Genomic DNA, 17798 nt, shown 5'->3' with positions numbered 1-17798 from the left:
TACATTGTACATTTGCACATGATCTATCGCAGTAGTGGATCCAGGGGGAGCCTAGGGGTCTCCCCCAACCCAGACCTCTTCAACGACTTTTTAGTTAGAGAAATATTTTAAATTGTGTGTATATTACAATTTACATAATTAATTACATAATCTACTTTGGAAACCATCGGGAATGTTATTGGAATTTTTTTTAGGAGGCCCCCCAAAATTCAACCCTGGATCCGCCATTGCCTACTGGATCTTAGTCAGGAGAAAATAGATTTTCTACCCATTCAATACGAAATTACTAAAATACATCATACTGCTTGGCGGAAATTGGAAAATTCGAAGCCCTCATATTACGGTTGAAAAATAATTTTAATACCTATTTCCCTTTATACTAAGTATTTAATATTGCCCACGGGTGAAACTTGGAATATTTTTTATTACTTAGCAAAAGTGATAAATATTTTGACTGAATTATTATAATTTATTACATTAACCACCTATACCAGATTTCAGCCTATTTCCAACAATAATATAAATAGGTATACGTTGTATTACTATCTGTACTGAGTAGGTACGTAAAACGTTTGACGTTGTTAATAGATTTGTGGAATGAATAGCATAAAATGTATTAAAAAATAATGAAAATTGTATTCAGTATAGTATACTTACTACTGTATAATTATTTACTAAATAATTAATAATGGTAAAAACTAAAAAGTTTTTGAACTTACGAAGAACTTTCAATTGAATTTTCAAGCCTTTGCTATTAAGATTCAAAATGTGATGCATTTATATATATAGAAAAAAAGAAAAGAGCATAACATTTGTCTGAATATTTTGAAAACTGTATGTGTAAAAAATAATAACTATAGAATAATGGATGGGATAATAATTTCCAAGTACACATAGTTATCTTTTCCGTCAGTACCGTATGACTATAATTTTTTAGGTGATACCCGTTTGCGTACATTTACCCTTTTTGCGACTAGTTTGAGTACAAATGCACAACTCAATTGCGCTCACGAATTTTCAATACCTTCCAGCGACGAATGACCCAAACGTAGGACTCATTTGCGTACATTGACTATATAGCAAAAGTCTAACAAAACCCAAAAGAATAAATCAAAAACTGTTTTGCTCGGGAGAGAACCACCCAAGCTGTAGTCCAGACTAAGTAACCAAATTTTAACACTTTAAAAAGAAGAGAACATTAACTGTGCAACGTTGTTTTTATTTTTAACAGTTTTTGCTTTGTTATACATTTGTGAGATGGAGACAACACATGCGGGTGTAGCGTCCTATTAAGATAAATCGCATCATTATTATAGATACTGAAAGTTACAAATTACAATATTTGTCTAAATAATTGGGTATGAGATTTAATATTTGTACTCAAACAATTCGCCTTTTTTCAAGTCGAAATTTGTTTTAACGGGTTTTCATGTTTTTCGTTGTACGCAAAACGAGTAGTCACCTGACAGATAAAAAATTGTGTACTTTGTTCAAACGAATACCACCGATTTTTTTCGGTGGTTGTTACAATATTTTATTGCTACTTGCTAGGGCCAGGGTACTACCGGGTAAAGTAAGTCTGATATTTCGGTGGGGACTTAAGCCCTGACCCCCCTCATATCTACGGCACTGGTTTCCACGGATATATAATTTATTAAATAATTTAATCTGTGACCGTTACCGAGTTTCACATAGACCATTCGACGCGTTTCATAGGCGTACTGATGAAATTATAAAAAAACACGACTCAAGTACTGAACTACTGAAGTACAGCGTAGAGGATAATATTATTTATTACTATTATTCTATATACTATGACTGTAGTCCGAATCAGTCGATTACATTTGACAAATTCTGCTATCGTCAGGGAACATTGTTGTGCCCAAGTGAGCGTGCAGCGACAAGTTCGATTACATTTGAGAGTTGATTTATTAAACTCATTCGCTCGTTCGTTCGACGTTCAGTAGCCATTAGTTGCTAGCACACTAAATTCCTCAGCCAGATAGTAAGGTAATGGGATACAGAGCCCAGAACAGCTTAGAATTAGAGCTACAATTTTATTACCTAAGTACATCAAACATTTTAAGTTCTAAAATTCTGAATACATTTCAAAATCAAATTAGAAAAATTGTCCACTAGATGGCAGAACTTATTTTTTTTTTGCCACGGATACTTAAACAATTTTTTTTCGAACGTAGGTAGTTTACCATTACCCTAGCAGCCCAACATTCGAACTACATAATTTTTTTTTTGCACATATTTGACAAGCAGTCTGTATGAATTTTAGTGCCCATTTTCCAAAATCCAGTTATCATGTCATTGCCTAAGGCCTAAACAATTCATTGCAAATGAAAAATTATCCTGGACGGAGACAATGGGTCAGCTTCTCTTTTTAAGGATATTTTATAATTTATTTATATAACTATTATAATCAATTTTATAATGTAACAAATAAATTTACTGTTATGAAATATTTAACCAATCAGTGTTTTTAGCAATTTTAACTATTATTTGTTTATTATGATGAAAATCGATTTTAAGCCGAATTGGTCTGCCAGCCTATACCCGTGTGTGGCTATATCTACAAAATAATTCGAAATTTTTTTTTAATCTGAATATCAGACGCTCACAAATAAAATTGTGATTGTGGGAGTTTTCGATATTTTTGTAATTGAAATGTAATAAAAACTCGAGAAAGACTTGTATTACAATTTCCAGATTTTGTACTACAAAATTGTTGTCACACATAAATCAAAGCCTACCGTAAATCAAAACCTATAGATGCTCCGTCTGAATTCGCACGTTGCTGTAAGTATTCTAATCAATCGGTTGCTGTTGCTTGTATACGCTTTACTGTTATGAATTCTGGCCTTTTAAAGTTTAGGGAAAATAATCGTGATTAGTAATGTACATAGCAATGCAATGCATATAATATTATATTATTTACGCTAATATCTCCGATATATCACGACTGCAGACTCGTGAAGCCAAAATATCGTTGCATTATTTAATTTTATCCAAATTGCCAAAAGAGACTTATAGACTATTATTATTCACCGATGATATCGCAATGACAACTAATGACTATAAATACGCCACTGGGTATAATATAATGGACCTGACAACCAAAGGTGTATGCTATCTTTTTCTATAAATGTTGTTATCTTTGTCGTTGAACTTTTCTCCCTTCGTCTTGCTTAATAGCATTTATACCCATTAATATATAATGAATGGTACCCAAGTTGTATGCTTTTTCTTACAATGTTGACCCCTGGACCTCTCTCTCTCTCTCTCTCTCTCTCTGTTTTCAGTCCATTTCCTTAAAGTTCCATGGGTGTACGTTACCCTATTGGTGGTCCTTATAACATAAAATATTATATGCACATATAGCTAACAAGAAGGTCCCTTGCAGAGCTTTCGGATACGTCAGTTATTTGCATGGTATTTCTAAGTCTAAGGTACGATAACCTTACTGTCAGTCGTCACTTAGCACTTAAAAATAAATAACTTTCATCAGATTATAAAGTGGACTCGGAATGGTTTTATTACTCTGCACTTAAAATGACATAGCCTATTATTTCATATTTGCACTTATAATATATAGGTAATGTTTTGTTTGTCACCGGAACTACATTTCATTTAACTTTATATGCGACTACCATTTTAAATGTTGAGTTATTGTAATTCATAATAATAAAGGAGGTATTTGTTTACACTGATACACGGTATTCCGACTTTACTCGATTGAGTACTAGCTGAGTTGAGCTGACGGCTCAAAACACTATCATAGAGTAGCGTGAATATAATTTTGGTAAAATTTAATCAGCTCGCGTATAATACTGGTAGGTTCATCGTGCATGTGAAACGGGAAAAGCACTCTATTTTGTAAAAGTTCTTTTACAATTAAAAAAAAATAATATAGTAAGAAATGGTATAAATACATATTTACTAAAGACATTAACTATCGTTAATTATCATATAGTTTACCTTTAGTTACAGAATTATTTTTGTTTATTTCTTCGACATACATCTACCAAATATTTGTTTGTGTGCGGAGTTAATAGGAAAAATGTACTATGTAAGTTTAACCAAAATTTAAAATTATTAAAATGTATCAAAAGTACTTCTAACTAATAGGTACCTAATGGTATAACGGAAAGAGCACAATATATTACATATAAATAAAATATTTAAATATCAAATCATAAACTATAATAAATAATAATAGAATATATGTTATTGTGTTGATACTAAATGTGAATAACACACTTACACATACGCACTGTAACTTACACCATAATATTATAACACATTATTTTTTTATAGAATATTGAATTTGGCAACGTTGGAGAAAAAAGCGTGCTCAATCGTAATGGGTACTTGCCTCCTAAAAATGTTGCTCTGATAAACACAGTGCTCAATCGTATTTTACCATAATTTTAATATTTAAACCGATGTACCTAACAAAAGTATCACAAGACAATAGTATAATATATTATTATTTCTGTTTATACCTAACTTACTGTAAATAATAATGATCGATGAACCTATGTATGTACATAACGTGTCCTACCTAATCTTGTTTTGATTATTGTACATTTATAAGTATATACTTAAGCAGTTATAAACAATATAGTTACCGAACTTCTAAATTTCTGAACATATATTATAATGATTAACTAACCTTTCTTATTTACAATCATTAAAATAGGTACTTAAACAAAACAAAAAAGTCTTATAATAGGTTACCTATATTACCTCTATTCCTTTTACGGCAATCGTTTAGTTGTTTATAATATGATATACACAATATACTTAGGTAAATACAATACAATGTACCTACTCAACCACTGCTCAAGTACCGAAAATTTTTCACTAACACCTTATAAAAAAAATGTACAATTATTGCATTGCTGTTATGTTCGCATTGCCTACAGGTCGAATCAAACAATAGACGCCGAAATAAGTACCATAATTTTTATTAGACTTTACATCTCCATATCGAAGTCAATGATTTTTTAATGAATAGCATATTATACAGAACATTTTGGTACAACCATTAATTGTTACACTTAGATATGCTGCTATCATCAAAATAATATATTATCATCCTTTTATTTTTATTTTATATTTCTATAGTTCTATTTCATTCAAGTTCAAATTATTTTGTAATAAATCTGTATCCGATTTTCAATTTATGAAAATGTCTATATTATAAACTGCGTATACCAATTTTTAAAACTGTATTGTGATTTTATGCAAATAATGCATAAAACTGTACGCTAATATATTATTATATTATCTGTATACTGTATACATAATGTATATATATATATATAGGTTATAGGGACGCGGAAATGTATAAACGCACTGTACGGTATACCTCATAATTTTATTATTAAACACTTCCGGACGGATATTAAAACATGGTTGTTAAAATGTTTGCATCACATTATTTCGTCGATTTGTCATTGCAAATATGCAAAACAGTGAAATAGAGTTATTGTTATTATATTATCTGCAATATTGATTCATCGTTAGGTGTCCATGAAATGATATTATATTTTACATTTATTATGCTGAAGCGTGTGTGCATAACTGGTCTCTTAATAATATATTCTATAATACAATGTTGTAAGTTGTCAATACGGTTATAAATTATAATAATTGATAGGCAAATGACAACATGTATAGCACGTAGGTAATTATAATATTATAGTGGATGATGAAATATTCTGTTTGACGTGATCCTCCTCATATTCGGAAGAATAAATAAGGTACACGTACAAATATTAGGATAAATGCTGCTACGATTTATAGTTATAATTCCCTATAAATATTGACAACTGTTATGAAACACCGTGGTAATACCACATAGGTACAAATGTTATATATTGCTCGCTTATTGTGTCGGTATCTAATCTAACACAAATATTAGATTTGGTCGTTTCGTAAAACGTCAATTGATCCGTGATTAAGCCTTAATTCGAATCACGTAGTTCAAATGTTTTGAAGGTACACACAAAGGAAAAAAGAGTTAAACATTAACAATATTTCACCCATAAAAATAATAACAAAACTTGTTGGATATAGGATCTTACCTATACTTCTACAATGCACTAAAGCCTGGGCAAGTTAATGATAATTTTTAATTGAGTTAAGTTCAGTTGATAAAAAACATTTTGAAAAGTTTAAAGTTAATAGTTGTCCTATTTTTTTTAACTCGGCTAAGTTAAAAGGCGTTTGGAAACTTACAGTTAACTTAAGTTATGTATTTATTTATTTTTTAACATGGTTTAAAATAATAAAAAGTAAATGTTTATGAAAATGTATTACATAGGTAGTGTTTATTATTAAATTATTTCTAAATTTAAGAAATTGGTTTTGAATAAAAGTAATATGTTATTTATTAAGTTTAAAAATTTAAAAATTTAACGTTAACTTAACTTTAACTTTTTGACTCTTCTATGCCCAGGATTGATAATTTTACGCTTTTGGATGTACGTAGTCACTTTGACGAATGCAGATAATTATGCAAATATACAACACATATTTTATCAAAAATATAACTGTTATTATAAATTACCTTAGTCGATGACAAGATATTTATATGCTACCTATATGTATTATATTATAAAATATTATACTTATTTTTTAAAAATGATTTTATAAAACTATTTTTTCCATTAATATTTTACTAAAGTCTATGAGGAGACTAAGCATAGGATGTACATACGAATAATATCAAATTATGTATGCAATGTTAAACTTGTTTGTTCCAAAAGTGAAAAGTCCTGCATCAAGCCATAACTCACTTAAGTATTTTAAACTTTTACAATCTCACACTATTGCCATATTATAATTGTCTCCGTGTGGATAAATTGTTTACAAACCTGAAAATTGTCGCTTTATATTATATGGCTACATTTTTATACGTACCTAGTTCACACAACGAAAATTTGTTTTTTCTCCTAGCGCTTGAAAATATGAGATGGTAAATGTACCTATACCTACGGCTAATGTATGTAAATACCTAAAAACTGAATAACTTATCTCCATTGAGTGTACAGTTATTATTTATTTACTAGTTATATCTACATGTACCTACCTGTATTATAATACCATACTTAAATAAACATATTATACATATTAGTATATTATTTTCGTAATAATAATCATTGATCATGAAACGTTTTTATTTTTAGTTCTGTGGAGGGAGTTAAAACCTTTTCAGTATCTACACCGCGCTGATCACTGTACAATGCACATAATATGTATAATATATATCTGTATACCATATAATAGCCAGTATTTATAGAAATAATATTTAATGCTAGGTTACATCACTACGACAATTTTAAGTTTGGAGATAATAACTAGCAACAGCAACAAAACATAAACTTGCTATTTACATCAAAAAAACAATATGGAAACATAGGTATAAGAGACAAATTAGGTATTACATATATATTTGAAAATTCAATTTGACGGATGTTGTGTCAACACCCGTTTACTCACACCCGTTTACTCGTTTACACTTGCAAATAGACTGCAAATGTCACCCAAAACAGAAACCCTTTGATGTTTACAGCTTTAGAGCGGACTCGAAAATTTCTCTAGAAACACGAACGTAATTGTGTCGCCAGTTTGGATAATGTCGCAGAAATGTTTCGGCATTTAGTCGGCAGACGGAATTTCGTTATTTCGTTGGCTCGGTGCGGTAATCCTGGCATAGCAATGCAATTCAAATGCGCTTACCACATCTATCATGTTTCATGAGCATTCGTTTGATGACAAATGATATCGCATGCACCTATAATTAATTTAAGATCAATTTAGAATTGCGTATGGATATATTGCTACATTTAAGGTTTAGAACTTTTCTGCAGTCAATTGATTGGCAATTGCCGTGCTCGAGTCATCGGCTGATGTTTTATATCTCATATTATTATTTTTATTTATTTATTAGAATTAATGCCGAACGGTTTTCGGAACAATACAAACAAAGTAACAAAAATTAACAATCTTATTACAAACGTAAGATATAACAAAATAAATTGTAATAACTTATAACATATAAAAATAACTTTCAATTAGTTTCACAGAGAATTACATATATTTAAAAGAATATTGTGAGGCATTGAAGCCGGCCGGGGTACGAAAAAATTACACATTGCCAAATTGGCTATCGACATCATTCTGATCAGGGGAGAATTATTGGCAAAATTATTATGGTCAACTAGTAGGTAAATTAATAATCCCTTAAACCTGATGCTACCAGAAACACGAGTATTGAGTCGTCCTAACAAACGGGGTGTATCGATATTTCCTTCATTAAGCCCACTAATAAAACGACAACCGGAGTAACGATATTACGGAGTACTTGGGTAACGATTTAAAACCAAAAACATCGCTGATGGCCATGCTATAGTTCAAAAATACTCGACCAAAACTACTAAAATATAATTGTTTTCAAAATACGAGTATATAGAATTACTCCTGTCTTGCAACGCGTATTTCGTAAACCGCGTATTTCTGTATATCTCAGTTTATCTGTATACCGATGACTGTACACCTTTATAATATTATGTACCTTATCTAAACAGCACCTACCAATAATTATCAATTATGATGGAATAATGTACATATCGATGTACATCGGTTTTAACAAAATTATAACAAACATAATCATTCCTCTGTTGTACCTAATATTATGATACGTGTAAGTATATCCGATAATATGCTTTATTATGACACTAATAATTATATTATTATAACTGTCTATAGAGTTTTGTACTTTGAGTCTATGTCACACTTAACGACCGACGTTATCTCACTTGTTTTTATTGGACGTATTTTATAAGATAACTAATGCCTTATTATTGACTTTTTTTTCTTCTGAACAATCGTTCAAAACTCTTCAGGCACTTGCGACCTGTGATCACCAGTGATCTAACCTATAACCGATATAGATATACCTATATTAATTTCATTCGAATCAACTGTTCATGCTTTTTAATAGTAAATTATTTTAATATTTTTTAAGTTGCCAATTTTTCAACTTTTTTCAACAAACTGTGTCCAATAAAAACACGTGATATTATGCTCTTCGACGAATCCAGACGTCAACATTTTACCAATCATATAAAGGTAATAAATGCGTATTAAAAGATTTGAAAATCGTATAATAACCACTTGTAAATAATAATTAATTATCCAATACTAAATACATATAGATTTAAGATACAATTCAAATTTTAATTATTGCCGTCGTTACCGCTATTAGGTGTACGCTTTCTCGGCTTAATTTTATTTTATATTTTTTACAAATAAATTATGAAAATATTATATCCATTTGTAAAATGTGTTTAATAGGCCCACCAGTGTATTCGTACAATGGATGTAAATACTAAATGTAGAGAGACTTATAATTTTTAGTTGCTTCTTTCCTATTGTATATATTATTTTTATATAATAATATGTAGGTATATGTATGGCATTTTCAATTTGCAGAACGTTGTTCTCGACCGTAATGGTCATTAAATATTTTTATGGTCTGTTAACCCGCACATTTATACACAAGTCAAGTCATCACCACGATCTATATTATTATTAGTAATGTAAAACAAAAGAAAATAATTGTTTGCATACTCGACTACCAATAACGTATCAACCAGCGCGTACCTATATCACTGTGATTATTTATACAGTCAAATCAAATAGTACAGTATTAATTAAGCTGTGCTGAAACGATGCACAAAAGACGATATTATAATAATATAGTGTCTTTGATACCTACTCACAAACAAAGACCAAAGTTCACGTTTAACAGGCATGCCATGCACTTCATGTCTTCACGAAGTTTATCTGTTTGTTTGCCAAATATTAAAATAAATGCTAATAATGTCATTAAAACGTGTCATAATGATTCACGACGTTCATTCCTTTGCAATTTAATTGATATTTACTAAGGGAAAATGGCGGTTAATTATCATATTAAATGTGCAGGTTTGATTATTTACATTGAGAATTAATTTTTATACCATTGTTAAGATTGTATTAGAATCGTTATTAATTATTATACTAAATATTTAATATTATTAAATGTGTAGGCAACGTTTTTCGAAATATTTCAGTTGATCCTAAAAATGTTCTGTAAAAATATAATAATTGGTTAGACGATAAACATATAACTTACAAATTATTAAAATAAATTTGGCAGACCATCAAATTGTATACACTATACGTTACTACACACTCTTATTTTTGATGTGTTTTAGATTCTGAGAGAAGCGATTATTATAGTTTTACAGTGATGTATCTATGTATTTTTAATTATATTTTTATTTTTAGGGTCTATCGTCACCAATACTTAACAAGTGTTTCATTTTTAAGGGTAGTTTTTGGTAGAAAATGGTATCTAATAGGTCAAAAGTGAAAAATTCCCTGTACTTTTCAAAATAATTGGGTGAAACAGAACAGAATTTTCCACATTAGTTTGAGATAAAATCGATCTTATTTTTTCATTGTTATCCAAAAAATGAATTACTGTAGAAATTTGAACTTTTCAACAAATCAATATCATTTTTATATCATGCAGCATTTTCTAGACATGGTATACTTTTCAAAATATTATTTTGTCTCTCTTTGTGCTTTTTAAAAATATTTGAAATTATCTACCTACCTACTTTTTTTAGTTATTTTCCGATTCACAAATGATTAAAACTATTGTCTGTGAATGAAAAGATTGAACTTTTAATACAAAGTTCCTTATTCGTTTTCCACTGTTAAAAAATATCTTAAATTCATAGTCACTTTTTCTTATATAAGCGTTTAAAGTTCAAATGTTTATGAAATTCATCAAAATCACAAAATATGTAAATTATTTTGTAGTTAAAAATTCATAAAGTTTCTAATTTTATCACTATAGATTGAACAATTGAGTTCCAGATTCATTATACGTTTTTTATATTTGAGATTAAAAAAAAATTTAACATAAATATATATTTTTATATGTGATTAAATTTTAAATGTTGATAAGCAGGCTTAGGAGTATGCTTATAACATTAAAAACTCGTTAAATGGATGCAAATAATCCAGAAAAAATATTAGTAAAATATGGCATTAATAAATAGGTAGGTTAAATGTTTTTAAACCATTTTAAAGTTGGTATGAAAATGTGAAAAAATATAATTAGAATTTAAATTCCGAAAATGTTAATACTATTAAGGCTATAATTAAAATACTTTACTTTGAAGTTTTGAAACAGGAACTTTCTGTCTGTTTTACTTTTGATTTAATTTAATTTAAAAAATTAAATTAAGTTTATAACAATATTAAAACTATTATCCTAATTTTGTACATTTTCTCCAAATTAATTTGAACGATAAGACTTTTTTTGAGACTTTCGAATAGGAACTTGAGGTGGTTGTCGGATTACATATTTTTACTAATCTTAAAAATTGCTTTTGATATCCGGGTTATTGTTCAACACAAATTTTATTTTATTTTTAATAACTCTAATATTGTTTGGTGCATTTTCTAATAAGTCTTCAGTTTTATTTATTATTTTAACAGACTCAATTAATAATAATCCACATGGTTTTAATCGAGTTATTTCCGTTGTAAGTAAGTAAAATAAGTCTTATTACAAATAAAGTTGGTTTCTAAATTTGATTTTTCAAAAAGTTATTGAGAATTTGTTTATAGAAACTGCGTTTTTACAGTTATCTGTGAATCTGTTAATCGATGATATAAATTATATGAAATAACATTACTATAATTATATATGATATATGCGATTTGTTTTAGTAAAAAAAAAGTCGAATCAACTAGTAGAATATTAACTAATAGAAAAAATAAATTATTAATAGCAATGCACAATTATAACAACTTGTCCTTAGAAATACCAATAACAGCTGAAAAACTGTCTTCGTTCAGAATCGTTTTTTTTGGAAATAAGTACCTACAATTATTATTTATTATCGTTCGAATTAAACACATCTATTACAACGACCTATTTAATGAGGTAGCTACACCCGATGAATTACTGTACAGCCGAGTGACTTCCCCGATTGTGTGTTTATTTTGTTCAGCAAAAGTAATGTTCTTCAATATTAGGGCTCGGAATTGAAGGCAAAATACATTATTTTTTCGAAGTACCAGGCAATGCTTTTCAAGTACGAAATTATACATTAGATAATTGAAAGCTTCGACTTTTATTTCGCATTGTTTTGCATTTTTAGCAATTTTTGTGTTTTTGTAACATTTGCCAATTTTTATAATTTGTTTGTAATTTTGTTAATTTTCAGTGCATTTTTAATTATACATTAGGTATATGCGTTTTTAGATTAAAATTAATTAAAATTCAAAATATTAGCTCAAGCAATTTTGTTCTGACCATTTATCATTTGTCCACCTAATTATGATTTCGATACGACGATAACATCTTTATCTATACCTACAGTGTGATTAAAGACTAATGATCGTCCGAAACTCAAACCGGCAGTAACAAATAATTGGTCATTTAGTGTTACATCATATTCTCGTTTATTTCTTAAAATTCGTACTTACGATTGCACAAAAAGTGTTTGAAATAATGATGGGTTATTTTTTAAGGATATTGAGGTTGAAATGTATATTTTAAAGGTATTTTTTTTTTTTTTTAAACATTTTTGACTAGTTTTTTGTGCATTTATGTATCTTATTAATTATACCAGTTCGTATACACTATTATACGGCTGACAACTGTATTACCTTATTAATTTGTATGTACATACAAATAACCAAAACTTTTGGTTAACTATGATCATATTATAACATAGTTTATAAAATAAACAATACACGAATATTGGTACATAATGGTTGCTTATCTATTATTGGTGTACATAAGAAAATAGAAAACTATAATCATACGTAGGTATAAGTATTATTTAAAACTCGTATTTAGGAACAAGATAATAAGATTAAAGGTTTATTTTAAATACAGTACACAGATCTTATATTGGTATCATAGTATAGTTACACCTACATTGCAATTAATCCACTATAATGAAGCCCAGCTGTTTTTTGACACTGCGACTACGAAATCTAGGTTTTTTAATAATATATAAGTTAGGTATACTTAGATTTGGGTATTTAAATCTTTAAGGTTCACACAATAAACGTTTTATAGGTAGGTGCCTACCTACAGAATTATTTTACAACTCGAGCAATTTAACTAATCACGAATGACACTTCAAATAATCGTATAAAATGCTACAAATTTAAACTTAAATTGATTAAATTGACTTCGATATAATCACGTGTTCGGAACTTCATAGAATATACTTAATATAGTTATATTATACTTATGTTGAATGTTGCAACTTGTAGTAATTAATGGCAATAATGCGCTAAGTAGCAATTATTGTTTTTGCATATTTAATGTGTCCATTTCAGAATAAAGTACCCATAAACTTTAGTGAAATAATTAATAAGTAGATTTAAAAAAAATATATTTAATCTACCATTATATCTACCGTGTAAAAAATGTTGTTCAGTTGATACATGCTATAGATATTAGATTATAATATCGTATTTATTAAGATGTATAGCATTATGTTTACAGTTTACCTACACAAGATGTACAATACGATATTATAATATACAAATATGCACATAATACCTATTTTCTTATGTTATGTTTATGTCATGAAAGAATAAACATATTACTTTTGTATATTTGTATATATATATGGTACCTATGTATGTAAAATACTTATTTGATATTTGGTTATAGTTTGAAAACAATGATTATTTTAATTACATAAATCATGTAAATAATGTAATCGACAACTATAATAACCATGCAGTTAATACCTTAAACAATAATGAAAAGACAAACGTGAAATGATTATTGGATTGATCAACAATCACGAGAAAAAGATTAATTGCTTATAGAAATAAAACCATCAATATCATAAAAATCATACTATACGTTTGTCTGATGTATTTGCATGTTGAAACCGTAATCGGTAGATAATGAATACTGAACATAGGTTTCTCTAAGTTCCTAAGTACTATCAGAAATAATCGAATAAAAATGACTTAAATCATTTGAAAAAATATATATGCCTAACATTATGATGAATTGTTTATAATGTTTATATTTCATTTTTGAAATATATATTGGGATAGAAACTGCGAATAAATAGCATACAATTTGTTTTTAACGGTCCAAAACATAATAATTTATAAATCAAAAAGTTAATAGTTACACGTTATTGCTGGCTCATTTTTGTTTTAAAATGATACAATACAGATAGTAAATAGTAGTGTCTTATAGCCTTTAGGTACCTTCCTGCATAAAAAATAAAAAAATGTATATTCTATTGAAGTAATGTAATTAATATTCGTTTAAGCACTGTCCTCATATTCGTTTAATATTTGTATTTATTTGTACATCAATACAGGTGAAGCAAATATTTATACAAAAATAATTTTACTGAAGTGTTAATCTGTTATTAAATCAGTAAAACTTGTTACATCTTAGGGTCTTACATCATTGTATATCATTATTAGTTTGAATAATTTTTGTATTTTATCAATTTAAATAATAACGAAATACGAAAATACGAAAATAATGTAGTTGCAATTGTTACATAGCTTATAAGTAGATGCCTATATATATGTAGGTACCGAATATTGAGTAGGTAGTTAATAATTTAATATGTTGACGTCAAAGTTCCATAAAAGGCATAAATGTTTTAACTTTATCGGGAATTGCAATACATAATATTTTATTATTTATGTACAGTAGATACAGTGATATATATAGAGACGACATTCCTTTTTATAACATACTTCCATTTCTTAATATGATTTGTTGACGTGATGAATAACATAAAATGTAAATAAAAATAAATCTGTTTTGCTGTGATAAATGTATTAATACTTTTAAGAATTACACTGTGATCTATAGACGTCCCAAATATTGTATATCTATTAACTATACCTATTTTGATCACCTAGTCCTAAAATAAAAAATTTACTCGTCCAAACTTTTGTTTTTTAATTTACACCAAATTTGTTTACCATTTTAAAATTTTTATTGCGCTGAAATTCGCTTAAAAGTTGAATGCAGTGGAATATATTTGTTGTGATATATCCTTATATGTATTTAAAATAATGTTTACTGTGTAGCTCAACGGCTATATACGTTTTAATGAAAATTTCGTAAGGTTATTGAAAACATTGTAAACATTGGCCTCATTTGAGAGATACGAGGGTGCATAACGAGTCTTTATTTTTAATATACTAATATTATATTAATGAATACAATTATTATTGCATGTTACCCATCTCCTGCTGGCATGCCTTAATGTATGGCACTCGCCGTGATGATCCTTGGCTAAACTCGCAAGGAGAGAGAGAGGGTGTTTGTTCGTTACAGTGGACATTCCCCCGAGTAAATATTCAAATACAAAATTAATGGATTCCAGCTTCACGAGAAAAGCGATCGGTTTTGATTTAGTTTGGCACATGCCACCCCCGTGATACCCTTTTAGAATAACATGCGTGAATTGACGTCACTCCAGCAAGACCTGTTCTGAGTCATAGTATTCAACATTATTATAAACGATATTATCATACTTATGCAATGATGCGAAATTTCGATAAAGTAAATATTGGCATTATATTAGATACTATATATAAATCAAAACGTGATCTATAAAGTGTACTTAGGTACACATATGGCTCAACGGTTATCGTGGGTACAGCAGGGACACAAAAGTTAAATAATATCTGAGTGAAATACTACAATATTATAAAACTGTAGGGGATGCGGTAATGGCCATTAAACGTATAATAATAATAATAATAATAATAATAATAATAATAATAATCGATCGACATCAAACAACATACGAATTAATAATATACATCCATACTTAATATTATAATTTAGTCTGAAGGGTTCTCATGTTTAATATGGGTAACTTCCAATTCGATTTCAATAACTATTTATAAAAATACATTCCCGTTAAGAAGGTTGTTATATTAAAGTTTCTTTTTTCAACACTATTATAGGTTTCAAAATTGATTGACTCGCACATGAATTTTGGTTTTGGGCCACGAAAATCGAATAATTGTTTTATTCATAAATTGAATAGGGTAGCCATTACATGTTACAAAAATAAAAATGTTGACAATTTTAATGAAATTATAAGGAAGATCAAAATTTCAAATTTAATACTTATCAAGATTTAGTTTAGATAGTTGTAAGTTGTTGTATAATTAGACAACTATAGAAAAACTGAGAAGTCTATACTGTGATAGATAATACTTAAACCAAATGTTCACCATGAAAATAAATACTTTTTATTGTGCAATGTCCTTTTTATTAAGATTGCGAGGAAAGTAATTCAAGTTTATAATAAATATAAGAAAAATGAATTTAAAAAAAAATATTATTTATTATCGTATTACGGTATCGAAAAAATAAAACCGATATCGCATGGTTCAAGTTTATCTCCTTTTATGGTGAAAATTTTGTATTTAACTAGAACTATTATAGCCTGAGTGGTTCTTAGTTCTTACCCGCACTAAACAGTCCTTAACAAACAATTTATGGATGTGTGATGTGTAAATGTGTGGCATCCTTTTAAAGCTTAAACTATTTTTTAAGGATACTTGTTTTTTGTTAAGACGTAAATAATGGAAAACTAAAACGTACTTTAAAGCTGGACCACTGTTTGTGAATTTGAAATTTTATTTCTCTTTTATCGCTCTAATACTTGCCATTTTATTTTTACAAAAAACCAATCTTCCCGGAATCATTACCGAATGCTATCCTCGGTATTCTGATAAACAAACAATAAATAATGGTCAATAAATATTGACAATATAATATTTCCACGTATATCTACGGAAACGCATAGGACTGAATTATATATTTTAATACTCCACAAAAATAAAAGTTTTATAAGAATTATAGGTTGGTACATGCTTTGTCCTTTTAAATTTATAAATAATCCTCACAATTCACAAAACAAGAAATCCCGTGTGCTATAGGTAATTCACTGTCCACTGATAAGTATAAGCAAACATTTTTTTTTAAATTTTCTTTTTACTGCTATTAATAAGTACCTAACATTTTTAATTTTTTGAAACGGATATATTTTTATGTTTAATTAACTCGTCGTGGTAAATGTCATACGGCATGATAATAATATGTTTGTTATAAATGTCTTCGTGTACGAACTAAATAGATCATCATTATTGTGAAGTTGTAAACCAATTTATCTGATGGAAAATATTTGGTTTGTATTCCTAATTCCTATACCTATCGATATTCGACATTACACGCTATACGTATAAACGTATAATAGGTACCGAACAATACAGAATCGTCGCTGAAAGATGCTACAATACTTTTCAAGACCATATCATTCCGGTGAATTATCATTAGCTTAGGTATTTACGAAATACCATCATGAAACTGAAAAACATAATTTAATCACTTACCTATTCAAAACAAATTATTATAAGAAAAACGTTCAACTTAAATTTACAAACGGCATGGAAGAATTTTTAAGTGCAATTACATTGGACTTATCATTTTTATAATTATTATAATTTACAGAGCTTTTTTAATAATAGTTTAATTAAAAATTAAAGATCCATTGGGCCCTGGAACACCAGACACTTGTGCGCCCTTTTCAACTCTCAAACTTCAACCCTTTTCACTTCAAAACATTTTTAATTACTATTTTTTAAGTTGTATAATTGTGTACCATTTAAAAAAAATTCATTAA

The 17798-nt window shown here is 28.3% G+C and overlaps 1 protein-coding gene across 1 annotated transcript in view; it reads left to right on the top strand.

Moving 5' to 3' along the window:
* Positions 1 to 8890: 8890 nt before the first annotated feature.
* Positions 8891 to 17798, top strand: part of LOC111033142 (MFS-type transporter SLC18B1-like) — a 40873-nt gene continuing 31965 nt past the window's right edge. Inside the window, exon 1 of the mRNA XM_022313742.1 lies at positions 8891 to 9150. Within this exon, the coding sequence (XP_022169434.1) occupies positions 9103 to 9150 (48 nt within the window). The 5' untranslated portion in view covers positions 8891 to 9102. The remainder of the gene's footprint in view (positions 9151 to 17798) is intronic.

This window comes from Myzus persicae, unplaced genomic scaffold, assembly GCF_001856785.1.
Source record: "Myzus persicae strain clone G006 unplaced genomic scaffold, MPER_G0061.0, whole genome shotgun sequence".
In the NCBI taxonomy this organism is placed as follows: domain Eukaryota; kingdom Metazoa; phylum Arthropoda; class Insecta; order Hemiptera; family Aphididae; genus Myzus; species Myzus persicae.
Note: the sequence above shows the minus strand (reverse complement) of the source record. Positions and strands in the feature narration are given on the sequence as shown.